This window comes from Phycodurus eques, chromosome 15, assembly GCF_024500275.1.
Source record: "Phycodurus eques isolate BA_2022a chromosome 15, UOR_Pequ_1.1, whole genome shotgun sequence".
Taxonomy (NCBI): domain Eukaryota; kingdom Metazoa; phylum Chordata; class Actinopteri; order Syngnathiformes; family Syngnathidae; genus Phycodurus; species Phycodurus eques.
In genome coordinates this window covers 3,563,422-3,580,481 of record NC_084539.1, presented here as the reverse complement: position 1 = coordinate 3,580,481, position 17,060 = coordinate 3,563,422, and the positions used below count along the sequence as shown (strand labels likewise).

Below are 17,060 nucleotides of genomic sequence, written 5' to 3'. Positions count from 1 at the left end.
GGTGACGAAACACCCAGACTTCAAATCTCTCATGGGTCCAAGTTCTCAGAAAGGGGGACATAGCTACTTTAATCGTCATGTGTGTCACCATTTGTCGACAGACAACACAAATCATCAGACGAGGTAAAGGACATGCAGGAACAACTTTTGAAGTTGCAGTTGGCCCAGTCAATGGCCAAAAGTGGCCATTGACAACAAACAAACAAAAAAATAAAAATAAAAATGGAAGCAGAAATGCAGATGTGGATGGTGCAGGGGTCAAACGAGGGGACGAGGCGGGAGTCGTGACGGGATACACCAACGGGGGCAGGGGAAGCGCTCGCCGACCTCCACCGGACCAAGCATGCTTCAACTGTGGTCAGTATGGACACTGATATCTGCAATGTACTGCTCCCCCACTGATGCAACAGAGACCAGAGTTGTTCCTGCATGTCCTTTACCTCGTCTGATGATTTGTGTTGTCTGTCGACAAATGGTGACACACATGACGATTAAAGTAGCTATCTCCCCCTTTCATGAGGTCAGGGTCTTTAATAGGTTCAGTCCTAACTTCAGCTGGCAATGTGTCAAGAAAAGCAATTCTATAAATAACATTTGCCTCCCTTAAACGGGAGGGATGTAACCCTGTCTTATCTGTCCAAATACTGGAGGCCCCACCTCAGAGAGGAGGCTACAGAGCTCCACGCGGGAGAGGTGGACATGGCCTGGCACCCTGGCAACAGCATCTGCAGCAGGCTCCACAGCAGCAACAGCCATCTAGCCAGTACTACTGCGATGAGGACTGGTTCGAAAACCCAATGAGCCCGGAGGCAGGGGACGGAGGAAAGGCAGAGCCTCTTATCCCCGCCAAGGGAAGACGACCACCTTAATGAGCTTTGCAGGAGTGCCCATGAGTCTGCCGATTTCGACACCATTAAAGATTGAAATTGCTGGACAGACATATGAACATCAGTTTGTCCTGATGAAAGTGGGGGGGGGGGCTCCAGTGAATCTGATGGGCAGAGATCTGCTTATCAAAACCAGGCCTACCATCCATTGCAGCCCGGACGGACTGACAATACGGTTCGCAGATGGGACCGTGATGAACTGAGAGTGGAAAATTGTCCGCTGGATGGAACACAGTGCAAGATGAACTTTCAGAAGCGACCGCTGACATATATTGGGCACGACTTAAACCAGAAACAAAGGCGGGAGGCGGCGTCTACTCGGCCTTCCTGCGGTGGAAGACTTTCTTGCCTCCTACAGCCCTCCGATTGATCCCCTCCATCTCACACTGTAAATGACGATTTGGTTTACAGAGAAGCCTTTGAGTCAATACAGGATGAAAACTGGATGCTCAATAGTACAGGTTTTACATAGGGAAGCAAGGTGTGGCAGCTGCCTCCAACTTGACGCCAGAGCAGAGAGAGTGGTTTATGATGAGTTCGACATCTTTTCCACACATTTCACTTGCACTTGCACTAGGTCGTGAAGCCTGAGAACTGGGACCCAAGGTAAGGAAATGCCATTTGGCAAATGATTGGCAACAAGGTCAAATACTCAATGTGTTGTACTCTCCTCGTACTGAATGTTTTTGTATTCAGGGTGCCATGGTGGACGGGGAATATTGGAGCATGTGACTTTGGCGCGATTTTATGGCAGAGCGCTCTCGGACCATGAGGACGCCGCACAGCTGTTGAATTCGCTGACGGACTCACTGTGGTTCGAGGGGCCTGCAGATCGGGGTCTATTTGCATCCGTGACTCCGGTAACATTCGATGTAGACCAGACTGCTTTTGTTAACGTGCCGTAGTATCCCTGTAAACAAGAGGCCGCTGAAGACATCGTGGAGACCCTAATTCTGAATTCCAAACGCTTTGGTCCACAAATGATTTTGTGAAACCCTCCGTTCAAGCTGCAGAACTGCTGGCCATGTGCAGGGCACAGAGTTCAGAGTTATCTGAAGGTCAGAGTATTACTATTTATTAATGGTGCGGCTGATGCCGCGGCTTAAAGAAAGAAAAAAAAGTAGCAGGCTAATCAAATGGATGCTGAAGGAAAATATGTTGTTAAACAGGATCAGTTGATTGACTTTCACCCTGCTGTAACAGTTGATGTAGCGCGACCTCCAAAAGGCGACGCCAGAGGAAGACAAACGTGAGTGGCAAAAGAAAGATGCTGAGTATGACGACAAGGAGAAGCTGTGATTTGGCCCGACGAGAGGCCCTAGGAGACTGGTCGTAACTACAGGAAAGTTCATTTGGTTAGTAGTTGAGGAAGCACATGCCCCGGCACATGAGAGTTATGTGTCAATGCTGTACAAGCTGCGCTTTTGGTGGCACCCTGATCTGCGTAAGGCAGGGGTGCCCAAACTTTTTGGCTCAGGGGCCAAATTGCCGTAAAAAAATGGTCATGCGGGCCAGCATTAATTTTACATGCTACCGGCGAGGGGAATGCTTTTTTGTATTTTTATTTTACTGTTTTACTATGCTGTCTGCTGATAGGTAGATCTTATAACTGCCTGACCTGGATAAATGAAGGTTAAAATAAAAATTAATGAAATGCAAAATAAAGTTTTTATGAAATTTGACTCAAACTCAAACTTTATTCATCAGAATCAACAAACAACATGTTTGCATTAATGTGAAGGGTGATACTGAGATCTCGACTGGAGTAAATGGGGCAGGTCTGGCTCAAAAGCGGTGGTTTTAATGCGAAAGGTGTCACGCAGGTGGGAGTCACTTAGTCTTGTCCTCGCACGGTTCTTATTCATGTTCATGACTGAGAATGTCTTCTCACACAAGTATGTCGAGCCAAACAAGCTCAACATTTTCTTAGCAAATGAACGAATCTCTTGGAACCTGTCTTTATCCAGCTGCTGGTAAAAGTTGACGAGGGAGTTGTTGGAACCGGCTGCGACACTCTGTGTCACACTGCAGCTCAATGAGCTCCAGCTGCAGGTGGGCTGGAACGTCACTGAGATCCACGGAAACGGTTTGGCACATAGAACTTTTTGGTGAATAATACAATGGAGTTTTACAGCTTTACCTCCTTCTTCGCTTACTTTGTGACACACTAGGGTTGATAATCCACTGTGCTCGCCAACCATGGGAGGTGCGCCATCCGTAATAATCCCCGTGATTTTATTCCACTTTAATTTTATGTCATGTACGGCGGAACAAACAGAAGCAAATAAATCTTTCCCTCTTGTTTGGTCCTTAAGGCTCTGGAGGTCAAGTAGCTCTTCACGCACGTTCATTTCACTGTCCACTCCTCTCAAAAAAGAAAATCAGTAACAGCGCTGTCGGATGCATCCGTGCTTTCGTCACAGACTCACGAAAAAAATTCAAACTCCACTCCTTCTGCGTCCAACTGTCTCTTAATATCAGAAGAAACTTCTTCGATCCTTCGTGACACAGTGCTACGAGCCAGGAAAACATTGGCGAACTGTTGCTTTTTCTCAGGACAAATTTTCTCCACCATTTTCATCACACAGTCTTTAATAAATTCACCCTCAGTAAAAGGTTTGCAGTGCTTGGCAATCAGCGTTGCCACCTCATAGCTTGCCTTTATTCAGAATCAGAATATTGTATTTTCATTCGACTCACTGGCTCTTGTGAAAAAGTGTAGCTGTGCCGTTAAACCAGCTTCCAGTTGCTTCCATTTTTCACTGCGTTCGTTCCCAGTTAGCTTGTCGTAATTAGCATGTTCCGTCTGGTCGTGCCTCTTTATATTGAACTCCTTGAACACAGCCACAGACTTGGCAAATTAGGCAGACGCAGTTGTTTCGAAACTCAGTGAAAAAATATTCAGACTTCCATTTGTCCTGGAAACGTCGGCCCTCGCTATCAACTTTCCTTTTCTTACTTCCAGTTGCCATTTTAGAAATGGGCAAAAAACAGATCATGCGCAAAACGGCCCCGCGAGAGTTCAGCCACAAGTTTACTGCCATCCTGTGGTGAAATATAAAATTGCGTGTGTATTTTGTACTGCCGGGCCACATATTATTGGTTTTATGACAGAGGCTTCAGGCCAGTGGAAATATGAACACGGGCCGGATTTGGCCCGGGGGCCGGACTTTGGGCATGACTGGCGTAAGGTAAAATATTTTTGTGTTTTTTGTGAATATATGTCAGAATTTCAGTGTTGGCCCTACAACGAAGAGGGAACTGCAACACACTGAGATGGGCCGATGCCCGAATGATGTGATGGTAACGGACTGAACCGACAATGGTGGTCCCAGTCCAAGGCATAAGGTACTTATTAATGATTGTCGACACTTTTTCTGGATGGCCCAAAGCCTATCCTTGTGCAAAAGACGACGCGCCGTCTGTCGTCAAAGCGCTGGTTAACCATTATATGCAGACACATGAGTTTCCACGAGTAATCAGATCGGACAAGCGGTTCTACGTTTCACAGACATGTCCTGCGCAGGCCTCTATTGTAGAGAAGGAAAAAAAAAAAGTGGATTAAGTGTGAATGGTATAAATATTCTGTGTGATACGTTTTATAAATTGTGTACACAATATAAAGTAAACCCAAGAACTATGATGAATATAATTATATTAATATATATGTAAATATAAAGTGTTTTAAAGGTTACCCATTATATATATTACATAAATAAATAAGGTATACGTATTGTGTGTATACATAGGTATGCACACGATATTCTGGAAGATTAATTAAATAGTAGATAAATTAACGCGTATGCCCGGCGGAGGTGCTATGGCGCCTTTAAAACCTGATTGGAGAGGGCCGCTGTAAGTCGATGCACACAAAGTTTGAATAAATGGCGTGAAAGTTGCTATCTGAGATGGTGAATGGAATTTGATTTGTATTGCTTCGAGAGTGGCGGCACGGTGAATGACTGGTTAGAGCGTCTGCCTCACAGTTCTGAGGACCGGGCTTCAATCCCCGGCCCTGCCTCTGTGGAGTTTGCATGTTCTCCCTGTGCCTGCATGGGTTTTCTCCGGGCACTCCAGTTTCCTCCCACATGGGGGGGGGGGGGGGGGCAGCTTTATGACTGGGTGCGTGTGTGAGTTTTACGATCGGCGGAGCATATGGTAGAGGCGTAGTAATGGCCCTTTTTGGGGTCCACCCTCTTGACTTTGTTCTGGAGGAATAAAAACTGGGATACAAGGGGGTGGTATTGCAAAGGCCACAGGTCAATACAATAGGGTCGCTTAATTAATGCAATGGATAGAGGCCTCGGCTGTAGTAGTTGAGGGTGACATGATTTGATAATTTGCCAGATGTAACATTGGGAATTAGGGGACTTAGACAAACAGTTAGTCACGGCATATTAGCGAAAGCAGTGAAGGACAGCTGTAGACTTGTAAAGGTGCCTGGGGTAAATTATGCGCAGTATCGTGTGGTTAGTTGAGCGACATCTAACCAAGCCACTTCTTTTACACCTGGGTAGTGCTAAAAAACGTATTATTATTAGCCTGAGCTATTTTTTAATCATCAATTTAGCAGAAATATCACGTTACTGAGGAGGAAGACCTAGTGTAGGGATTGTAATATATATTTCTAAACTATCCACTTTCAAACACAAGCTGTGTGTTTGCAGGGGATGAGTTAACTGTTAACACCTCTGGACAATTTGAGTCCCAAATGAACCAAAACAATGTTTTGGAATGTGGAAGTAAGCCAGAGTATACCTGTAACGCACGCAAGAAAAATATGAACTCCACATATGAAGATCGGAGCTGAAATTCAACCACTGTGTTGTAACATACGGGTGACGATTAAAATCACGTCAAAAATTTATTTGAAAAATGCAAAATACATCTCAAAATGTGTCAGTTTATAAATCTGAATCCTTTCAATAAAAGTGGTGGTATCTTATACAAACACTGTGGATTCATTAAAAAGCTGATTAGATTACATTGTGATCTGCTGCCTCGTTATCGTTCAAAGTTAAAAAGAAATAGTTTTATTTAGCCATCTGCACTTCTGAGGGGACAGCAAAAACAGTGTGAGGAGAAATGCCAGTCACTATTTTCAGAAATGTGCAGAGATGACTTGTGGCTTATCAGTTAAACAATATCTGTGGCAGCCTAAGCTGTAACACTATTTAACTGTTTGTTTTGGTGTTAGGCTTGTGTGAAATAAACTGATACAATGCTCATGCAAAGACAAACTTGTAACATTGTTCATTTTAAATGAAACTCTTGAACAGTTCGGTTATTCAGCTGGCATGAAAGAATGAAGGACTGTGGGTAAGAAGGGTGCAGTTCAATGGCAGCTGTGTCCCACTTCAACTTCCTGGAAAATGCCACTTTTGTTATATTTCGACATTTATTTCAGCTCATGTTTTTGTACCGGATGAAAAACATGCCACAAATGTCCCACATAATCCTTAAACAATGAAGTTCAATTAATTGTATTGAAGGAAAATGTAAAAATTTCCTCTGTAGCTTGCAGTTTATTCCACTTTGTTGTCCTTTTGCATATAAACAGTACGTCTGTACGCATGTCCACACGTCACTTGTGTGTGATCCATGCATGTTGGCACTGAGGCACGTGTGCACGTCACAACTTGTGGCTGTCAGTCGTCGATGAAGGTCAGCCGGCCTGGCCCTTCGTTCTTCCTCCAGCGTCTGTACCGCTTCATCTTTGGGTCGTTTGCCATTTTCACCTTCATTTCCTCTTCCTGCTCTGCTCTGTACAGCTGGAGGAGAGACAAGAAGAACATTGATGAAACTTGTATTAAAAAAAAACTAACAAAAAAAACAAGAGAGAAATAAACATTGTATATTGAAAACAGCAAAATGTTAACTAAACCCTATAATTTCGAACGAATGTCTACTATCTTCATGGTTACATATATTATTGAGACAGGCTAACTAATCATGGAATCATCTAATTATAATCATTCATGTAACAGTAAATATAAACCTAGATACAACTGGTACTTTCACATACAACCCCAATTCCAATGAAGTTGGGACATTGTGTTAAATATGAATAAACATTTAATACAATGATTTGCAAATCATGTTCAACCTATATTTAATTGAATACACTACAAAGACAAGATATTTAATGTTCAAACTGATAAACTTTATTGTTTTAGCAAATAATCATGAACTTGGAATTTTATGGCTGTAACACGTTACCAAAAAGCTCGCACAGGTGGCAAAAAAGACTTAGAAAGTTGAGGAATGCTCATCAAACACCTGTTTGGAACATCCCACAGGTGAACAGGCTAATTGGGAACAGGTGGGTGCCATGAATGGGTATAAAAGGAGCTTCCCTGAATTACTCAGTCATTCACAAACAAAGATGGGGCGAGGTTCACCTTTTTGTGAACAAGCGCATGAGGAAAATAATCGAACAGTTTAAGGACAATGTTCCTCAACGTACAATTGCAAGGAATTCAGGGATTATCATCATCTATGGTCCATATCATCACTAAAAGGTTCAGAGAATCTGGAGAAATCACTGCATGTAAGCGGCAAGGCCGAAAACCAACATTGAATGCCCGTGACCTTCGATCCCTCAGGCGGCACTGCATCAAAAACTGACATCAATGTGTAAAGGATATCACCACATGGGCTCAGGAACACACAGAACACACAGAAAATCAATGTCAGTAAATACAGTTCGGCGCTACATCCGTAAGTGCATCTTGAAACTCTACTATGCAAAGCAAAAGCCATTTATCAACAACACCCAGAAACGCCGCCGGCTTCTCTGAGCCCAAGCTCATCTCAGATGAACTGATGGAAAGTGGAAAAGTGTTCTGTGGTCCGACGAGTCCACATTTCAAATTGTTTTTGGAAATTGTGGACGTCGTGTCCTCCGGGCCAAAGAGGAAAAGACCCATCTGGACTGTTATGGATGCAAAGTTCAAAAGCCAGCATCTGTGATGGTATGGGGCTGTGTTAGTGCCAATGGCATGGGTAATTTACACATCTGTGAAGGCACCATTAATGCTGAAAGGTACATACAGGTTTGGGAGAAACATATGCTGCCATCCAAGCAACGTCTTTTTCACAGACGCCCCTGCTTATTTCAACAAGACAATGCCAAACCACATTCTGCACGTGTTACAACAACATGGCATCGTAGTAAAAGAGTACGGGTACTAGACTGGCCTGCCAGCAGTCCAGAGCGGTCTCCCATTGAAAATGTGTGGCGCATTATGAAGCGTAAAATACGACAACGGAGACCCCGAACTGTTGAACAGCTGAAGCTGTACATCAACCAAGAATGGGAAAGAATTCCACCTTCAAAGCTTCAACAATTAATGTCCTCAGTTCCCAAAGATTTATTGAATGTTGTTAAAAGAAAAGGTGATGTTAACACAGTGGTAAACATTACCCTGTTCCAAACAGGTGTTTGATGAGCATTCCTCAACTTTCTCAGTCTTTTTTGTCACCTGTCCCAGCTTTTTTGGAACGTGTTGCACCCATAAAATTCTAAGTTAATGATTATTTGCTAAAAACAATCAACTTTATTAGTTTGAACATTAAATATCTTGTCTTTGTAGTGTATTCAATTAAATATAGGTTGAACATGATTTGCAAATCATTGCATTCTGTTTTTATTTATGTTTAACACAACGTCCCAACTTCATTCGAATTGGGGTTGTACATGGAGCAGCAACACATACACTATACACAGAGCATACAAAAACACCCCACAGGCATAGGTTTCTGTAATATTAGTCATTTGTTGTCGAGGAAAAAGGATATATGCCGGTGAGTTAGGGCTGAACAATATTGGAAATGACATTGCAATTTTTTTTTTTTTTAACCTGCGATATATATGGGGATGTGAAATGATACGGAATCAGTGTTGGGAAAGTTCATTTTCTACACGAAGTAGTTCAAAGTTCAACTCATACTACATAATTAAAAATTTTGAACGAAGTTCACCGGTCCAAAAATGATCTATTTCATCGTTCTTTTTTTGTTTAACATTGTATTTTCCTGATGGGCTATTACCCTCAAAATGCTGGCATTTCATTTCCCCATTGTTGCCACTCATTCAATCCACACCAGTAGCCAGCTACAGCTTTTACCCAACAATCTAAAAAAAAGTTAGGAATCTATTTATTTATTTATTTTTCGTAACGAGGAATTAAAACAAACAGGACTGTCATGTTTATGTGCAAACAAAAACACAGTATGACAGCAACAATGGTTAAAGGACATATTGATAACTTTATATTCTCAGCAGCTCAGATTGACTATAATAACAAAATATTTTATGTATTCTTATATCACAAAATAAATTCCATACTATCACAGTGTGATCATAGTCTTTTCACTAAAGCATTATGATACAAATAATAATTTTCCTAGTAATCAGTTTTAACAATCATGTACCCCTCCTTGAGCCGTCACCTTATTGTGGTGGAGGGGTTTGTGTCCCAATGATCCTAGGAGCTAAGTTGTCTGGGGCTTTATGCCCCTGGCAGGGTCACCCATGGCAAACAGGTCCTAGGTAAGGGACCAGACAAAGCACGGCTCCAAAAACCCCTATAACGAATACAATTAATGGATTCAGGTTTCCCTTGCCCGGACGCGGGTCACCGGGGCCCCCCTCTGGACCCAGGCCTGGAGGTGGGCCTCGAAGGCGAGCGCCTGGTTTTGGGCTGTGCCCCAGCCTGTATGTTGGGGTTCACCCTGGTGGACCCCAACATACAGTGGTGGAAGAGAGGGTAGACTCCCTCCGCCTTCGGGTGGGGGGGACAGGCTGACTGTTGTTTGTGCCTATGCACCAAACAGCAGCAGTTCAGAGTACCCACCCTTTTTGGAGTCCTTGGACAGGGTGCTGGAGAGCGCTCCCGCTGGGGACTCCATCGTTTCTGCTGGGGTACTTCCATGCTCACGTGGGCAATGACAGTGAGACCTGGAAGGGCGTGATTGGGAAGAATGGCCTCCCTGATCAGAACCTGAGCTGTTTGTTATTGGACTTCTGTGCTCATCACGGATTGTCCATAACGAACACCATGTTCAAGCATAAGGGTGTCCACACGTGCACTTGGCACAAGGACACCCTAGGTCGCAGTTCGATGATCGACTTTGTGGTCGTGACATCGGACTTGCGGCCGCATGTCTTGGACACTCGGGTAAAGAGAGGGGCGGAGCTGTCAACTGATCACCGCCTGGTGGTGAGTTGGCTCCGATGGTGGGGGAAGATGCCGGTCCGACGTGGCAGGCCAAAACATATTGTGAGGGTCTGCTGGGAACGTCTGGGGGAATCCCCTGTCAGAAAGGAGTTTCAACTCCCACCTCCGACAGAACTTTGCTCATGTTCCGGGGGAGGCGGGGGACATCGAGTCCGAGTGGACCATGTTCCGCGCCTCCATTGCTGATGCGGCCGACCGGAGCTGTGGCCGTAAGGTGGTTGTTGCCTGTCGTGGCGATTCCGTCAAGCTGAAGGAGTCCTATCGGTCCTTTTTGGCCTGTAGGACTCCTGAGGCAGCTGATGGGTACCGGCTGGCCAAGCGGAATGCAGCTTTGGTGGTCGCTGAAGCAAAAACTCAGGCAGGGGAGGAGTTTGGTGAGGCCATGGAGAAAGACTTCCGGACGGCTTCGAGGAAATTCTGGTCCACCATCCGGCGTCTCAGGAGGGGGAAGCAGTGCACCATCGACAGTGTGTATAGTGGAGATGGGGCGCTGCTGACCTCGACTCGGGACGTTATGAGCCGGTGGGGAGAATACTTCGGAGACCTCCTCAATTCCACCGACACGCCTTCCCATGAGGGAGCAGAGTCTGGGTTCTCTGAGGCGGGCTCTCCTATCTCTGGGGTTGAGGTCACCAAGGTGGTTAAAAAGTTCCTCGGAGGCAAGGCCCCGGGTGTGGATGAGATTCGCCCGGAGTTCCTCAAGGCTCTGGATGCTGTAGGGCTGTCCTGGTTGACACGCCTCTGCAACATCGCGTGGACATCGGGGACAGTGCATCTGGATTGGCAGACTGGGGTGGTGGTCCCCCTTTTTAAGAAGGGGGACTGGAGGGTGTGTTCCAACTACAGGGGGATCACACTCCACAGCCTCCCTGGTAAGGTCTATTCAGGGGTGCTGGAGAGGAGGGTCCGCCGGGAAGTTGAATCTCAGATTCAGGACGAGCAGTGTGGTTTTCGTCCTGGCCGTGGAACAGTGGATCAGCTCTACACCTTTGGCAGGGTCCTCAAGGGTGCATGGGAGTTCCCCAACCAGTCTACATGTGTTTTGTGGACTTGGAGAAGGCATTCGACAGTGTCCCTCTGGGGGTCCTGTGGGGGGTGCTTTGGGAGTATGGGGTACCGAACCCCCTGATACGGGCTGTTCGATCCCTGTACGACCGGAGTCAAGAGTTTGGTCCGCATATCCGGCAGTAAGTCGGACTCGTTTCCGGTGGGGGTTGGACTCCGCCAAGGCTGCCCTTTGTCACCGATTCTGTTCATAACTTTTATGGACAGAATTTCTAGGCGCAACCGAGGCGTAGAGGGGGTCCGGTTTGGTGGCCTCAGTATTACCTCCAACTCTCACTGGAGCAGTTCGCAGCCGAGTGTGAAGCGGCTGGGATGAGAATCAGCACCTCCAAATCTGAGAACATGGTCCTCAGTCGGAAAAGGGTGGCGTGCCCTCTCCAGGTCGGGGATGAGATCCTGCCCCAAGTGGAGGAGTTCAAGTATCATGGGGTCTTGTTCACGAGTGAGGGAAGAATGGAACGGGAGATCGACAGGCGGATCGGTGCAGCCTCTGCAGCAATGCGGACTTTGTATCGATCCGTTGTGGTAAAGAAGGAGCTAAGCCGAAAGGCGAAGCTCTTGATTTACCGGTTGATCTAGGTTCCTACCCTCACCTATAGTCACGAGCTGTGTGTCGTGACCGAAAGAACAAGATCCCGGATACAAGCGGCCGAAATGAGTTTCCTCCGCAGGGTGTCCGGACTCTCCCTTAGAGATAGGGTGAGAAGCTCGGTCATCCGGGAGGATCTCAGAGTAGAGCCGCTGCTCCTTCACATCGAGAGGAGCCAGATGAGGTGGCTGGGGCATCTGATTCGCATGCCTCCCGGATGCCTCCCTGGTGAGGTGTTCCGGGCACATCCCATCGGGAGGAGACCCCGACCCAGGACACGCTGGAGAGACTACATCCTTCGGCTGGCCTGGGAACACCTCGGGATCCCCCCGGAAGAGATGGATGAAGTGGCTGGTGAAAGGGAAGTCTGGGCGTCCCTGCTAAAGCTACTACCCCCGCGACCTGACCTCGGATAAGCGGTAGAAAATGGATGGACAATCATCTATTGTATTACAAATGAAACAAGGAACACATTCACTCCCATTTACGCAGTGTCCCTGAAGGCACCTCACGCACGAACGCAGCTGCCGCGTGCCTGCCTCGGTTCATTCTGAAGAGTGAAATAGGAAATGCAGCAGATGTACATTGTGTTCTCTTTCAGTTACCATACAAGGAGATAAGTATACAACACTTCGGGCTGCACCGTGTGTTGTTTGAAGGGTTATAAGTTATTGTAACATGGGTGCTAATCTTATAAGCATGTCGAAACAGGTCCCTCTGTTGGTCACTTACAGTTGACTTTGAAGGAGGTTCAGCTGGTAACAGAGCATTTTATTGTCACAGACCTCATAGTTTTCTTTGATCCAGAGCTGTTTTTCCAGGAAGGACTGCCTGGTGATTTCATCCAAACTGTCAAATTGAGACTGGGAGATCTTCATGTACCTCCTAAGGTTAAAAAAAGTAGAGAGTGGTAAAAATGGAAGCTGATGGTCTTATTCAAACACTACATTGGAATTGACCTTCCATAAACAACTGACCTGATTATGTAAAGCTTCTCCTGGTCCCCATACTCCTCCCTGCAGATGGTGAAGTGGTAAACCCAGGAGACATACCACGCCACGTAGTTTATCAGGTAGCAGGGGAACAATACTATCTGACACAGCAGGATGTCTGACAGGTTGGGTTTCTGGTAGCCACCTTTGATGTCGATCTTTGTTTTGATGATGTCTCGGATCACCTCCTCCTCCTGCTCTCGGATCTCCTCTTTGGAGCGCCGGTTCTTGCCCTTCTCCCTGGTGCGGTTCAGGAGGCCCTGCTCCTTGGCAATCAGGGTGGCCTGGATGCGGTATTTGGGAACGTTCGCCAGGCAGTTAATAGCTTCATTGTAGCTGCTCCGCCAACTGTAATACTGGAGACGGGAGAAGACTCAAGTGAGATACAGCTTGTGTATCTCACTTGAGGGCCAGTTTAACAAAAAAATATTGAATGATTTTTCCTCACATTAAGCCTGTTTAATACTAAGGTTGCAAATCTGTGATTGTGAAATGAAACTGAACGATAAGTAATTAGGAACTAGCTGAAGCTCGTCCATCCATCCAATTTCTGTACCACTTATCCTCACTAGGGTTGTGGGTATGCTGGAGTCTATCCCAGCTAACTGTGGGCAGGAGAAACTGGAGTACCAGGAGAAACCCCATTCAGGCACGGGGAGAACATGCAAACTCCACACAGGCGAGACCGGATTTGAACCCGGGTCCTCTGGCAGATGTGCTAACCAGTCGGCCACCCTGCCGCCGTTTATATAATGTCTCTCAAAAATTATTTACGACAATAAAAATGATGAGTAGAAAAGTTTGCAACTGCAATATAGTTACTAGATAAACTAAAAGTTATCCTAGCTCCCTCAATTCCTTCTTCTATTAGTCTTTGATATTCTTTGTATTTTTTGGCAGTCTGGATACCCTGTGGCACCAAGCGACCTCTCACAGGTCAGGTCTGGTATAACAGACTTCTGGTTTGAGGGCATAGAGTCACAATTTTCAGTCGACATATCTTTATGTGATGGCGACTGACTGGTTAGCACATCCGCCTCACAGTTTTTAGGACTGGGTTCAAATCCCGAGCCCACCTGTGTGGAGTTTGCATGTTCTCCCCGTGCCTGCGTGGGTTTTCTCCAGGTAAATGCTGAGCTGTAGCCAAACGCTGATGCACTGCAAGTCTAAACATTTTCAGCCCAATTTTTATTTGGCTGAATTGGGCTTGGTTAGAAGACTTTTTGAACGTCTTTAAATAAGGAGAAATTGTCAGCATGTGATCAGTCAACATGAGATGAAAACTGGTTAAGGAGGCTGCAAAGAGGCCAAAAGTAACATTAAAGGAACAAGGGTTTCTGGCAAGTTCTGGCCATGTCCTCCTTCTCCCCATGCCTGAGTGGGTTTTCTCCTGGTATTCCAGTTTCCTCCCACATCCCAAAACCATGCATGGTAGGTTGATTGAAGACTCTAAATTGCCCGTAGGTGTGAATGTGAGTGCGAATGGTTGTTTCTATGTGCTGTGCCCTGCAATTGGCTGGCGACCAGTTCAGGGTGTACCCCGCCTCTCGCCCGAAGATAGCTGGGATAGGCTCCAGCACGCCCGCGACCCTAGTGAGGATAAGCGGTCCTGAAAATGGATGGCTATCTTTAGGTGTATATGATCTAATTTCCGAGCTCTTTTTCACCATTTCAGTTGTCCGGATTTATGGGGTGTGGCTAAAACCAAGCCCACTGGCATGAGTCATCCCTCTCACCCCTATTTAAGTACTTTGCTCCTTCATTCAATTAGTGGCTCATCACTTATCTAGTAATAATACCTTTTCCATTACCATTTCCATCAATACAGCATTCAGTTAGCTAGCAAGCCATGCTAAAAAAATGCATCTTTCCTTAAGTTTGATATGTTTTGTGTTATTTGGGCTACAGTGTCTCAGTTGTGTGGACCAACAGGCAGCGCACATCGCAAGGCTATAAACTGGACGGCTTCGCCGCTGGTCAGCGAACCTGCTTGCTGCTCATAGCTAGTAGCTGCTAGCACAGGCTCGTGGACCTGCGGTTTGGAGTTTGGCTGTCCAATACGCCTCAGCCACGCTACATGTGCCGTGCGTGGGTCCACGCAACACTGTCACTGTTAGTGTTAGTGTGGGAAGCTAAACAAGGCTCCCATTCAGCTACACAGTACCTGGAAAATAGAAATGGCACATATGGTGACGAGGATTACGATCCTGGCATCCACTTTGGGGGTGAGTTGTCGGCGGTAGTAGGTGTAGTAGTGCTGGTAGTACTCTTCAGGGTGGTCCAGCATGTAGTCGTAGTCCCTCCGAGTATCCTCATCCTGCACATATTTTGGGTTTGCTTTTAGAGAGAACTGCAAGAGGGGCTCAGCACTACAGGGGTGTATCCTCTCAACCGAAAAAAACCAAAACATTCTGTACTATATTTTTTTCAAGCTAGATTTTTGACAAACCAATCTATTTAGATATTTATAATTATTTATGGTGGCACGGTGAACGACTGGTTAGAGCGTCTGCCTCACAGTTCTGAGGACCAGGGTTCAATCCCCGGCCGCACCTGTGTGGAGTTTGCATGTTCTCCCCGTGCTTGCGTGGGTTTGCACTACGGTTTCCTCCCACATCCCAAAAACATGCATTAATTGGAGACTCTAAATTGCCCGTAGGTGTGACTGTGAGTGCGAATGGTTGGTTGTTTGTATGTGCCCTGCGTTTAGCTGGCAACCAGTTCAGGGTGTACCCCACCTCCTGCCCAATGATAGCTGGGATAGGCTCCAGCACGCCCGTGACCCTAGTGAGGAGAAGCGGCTCAGAAAATCGATGGATGGATAATTATTTATTTAATTATTATCTTTGCTATGGCTCTTTTATTACTTGAAATAGTTTGTGTGTCGTCGTGGTATGTTCAGGTCCCTTCCACATGTACTGTATGCTTGATTGCCCAATGTGGCACCTTTCCACTGGACAGGCACTGAATCAAAGGGTTGTGTTGGCCAAACACATCTATGGCCAACTCACTGTTCACTTCTAAATTATCTTGCTTTGACATCAGTCATCTTTTTTTTTTTTTTGTTATTTGCAAATTATGCATTACTACGATTCCCAATGTCATTGCTGAAATCATTCAGACAGGGCACAGCTGCTTACAGTCACTAGGGGCTACTGTAAAGGTTCAACTCGAAGTTTGCCTCATGTGAAATGACGAAAAAGCAAGCACACCCACTTTAAATCACTTGTCCACCAACGATATCCGATGCAAGACAGATACTAACAAAACAATGGTCATGCCAAACAAAACCACGCATTACTGTTTTAACATTATTTTGGAAAAACATTCCGTATTTTATATTTGGTTGTTTATGGTGCGTGTCGAACGTTGCGGATGAGAAGGGGAGCAAAACTCAAGCTAAAACGTAATTTAAAAAAAAATAAAAAATAAAAATTGTAAACACATTCTGCCCCGGCATGAAAAGAAGCCCTGTTTTATTGTAATCACATAGGCGAGGAGACTGAAAATATGTCGACAAAGTCACGTAAGAACTGAACCGACCTTCAAAGTCTCGTACGCTGTAGCAACAAGCAGGAACCTTTGCTGGGTAGATTCCACAGTTTCTCCCTCAGACCCTGGATCTCCAGGTCTGAACCGGTCCGGGTGGTAGCGACGGGCCAGCTGCCGGTACGCCCGAGCGATCTCCGCTTTGGAGGCCTCCCGTTTGACCCCGAGCACGTCATAGCAGACCTTCGTCCCGCAGTACAGACCTTCTACCAGCGCCTTGGCCACCGGCAGCGACAACGTGGACAACAATAAGGCCGAGAGCCACCACCAGGACCCGCGGCGGAGCTCCGCGAGGGTAGCCATCTCTGCGACTACCGGTGCCCGTGTTCGCGACTTGGGAGACGGTTCAAGTGTGTGGCCAAGGCCTACGTCATCAAAAAGCACTGATGACAACGCGCTTTGGCGTCGCGCGCTGATGATGTAGCCAATGCGGGGCGAGCCCATCCATTTTCTGAGCTGCTTCTCCTCACTCGGGTCGCGGGCGTGTTGGAGCCTATCCCAGCTGTCATCGGGCAGGAGGCGGGGTACACCCTGAACTGGTTGTGTGGGGCGAACCTTCAAAGGTTTTCCTCTCAACTTTATTAAGCAAACTACAGTTCAAGACACATTCCGCAAGGAATCATCACAATTAAAAAATTGAGTAATGGCATACACAAAAAAATACACAAACAGTACCTATAACAAGATTCATGGAAAAATGCAAATAATCCCAACAATTAAAACAAAAGGCAACAGT

At 46.1% G+C, this 17,060-nt stretch overlaps 1 protein-coding gene across 1 annotated transcript; it reads right to left on the bottom strand.

The window, feature by feature from the left end:
• Positions 1-5,738: 5,738 nt before the first annotated feature.
• Positions 5,739-16,684, bottom strand: dnajc25 (DnaJ (Hsp40) homolog, subfamily C, member 25). The gene is made up of 5 exons (XM_061698396.1): positions 16,319-16,684; positions 14,940-15,092; positions 12,761-13,131; positions 12,569-12,668; positions 5,739-6,658 (listed from the first exon to the last, which is right to left on the bottom strand). Exons 1-5 carry the CDS (start codon positions 16,625-16,627, stop codon positions 6,536-6,538), a joined length of 1,056 nt encoding a protein of 351 aa, XP_061554380.1. The 5' UTR covers positions 16,628-16,684; the 3' UTR covers positions 5,739-6,535.
• Positions 16,685-17,060: the final 376 nt, after the last annotated feature.

Bases quoted from the DNA above. Each gene is read 5' to 3' on its own strand.
- dnajc25 (XM_061698396.1), bottom strand. From the start codon at position 16,627: ATGGCTACCCTCGCGGAGCTCCGCCGCGGGTCCTGGTGGTGGCTCTCG. The intron at 15,093-16,318 runs GTCGGTTCAGTT...AAATATGTGCAG, and splicing joins CAGCGTACGAGACTTTGAAG to GATGAGGATACTCGGAGGGA. The intron at 6,659-12,568 runs GTCTGTGACAAT...TCTCTCCTCCAG, and splicing joins GGATCAAAGAAAACTATGAG to CTGTACAGAGCAGAGCAGGA.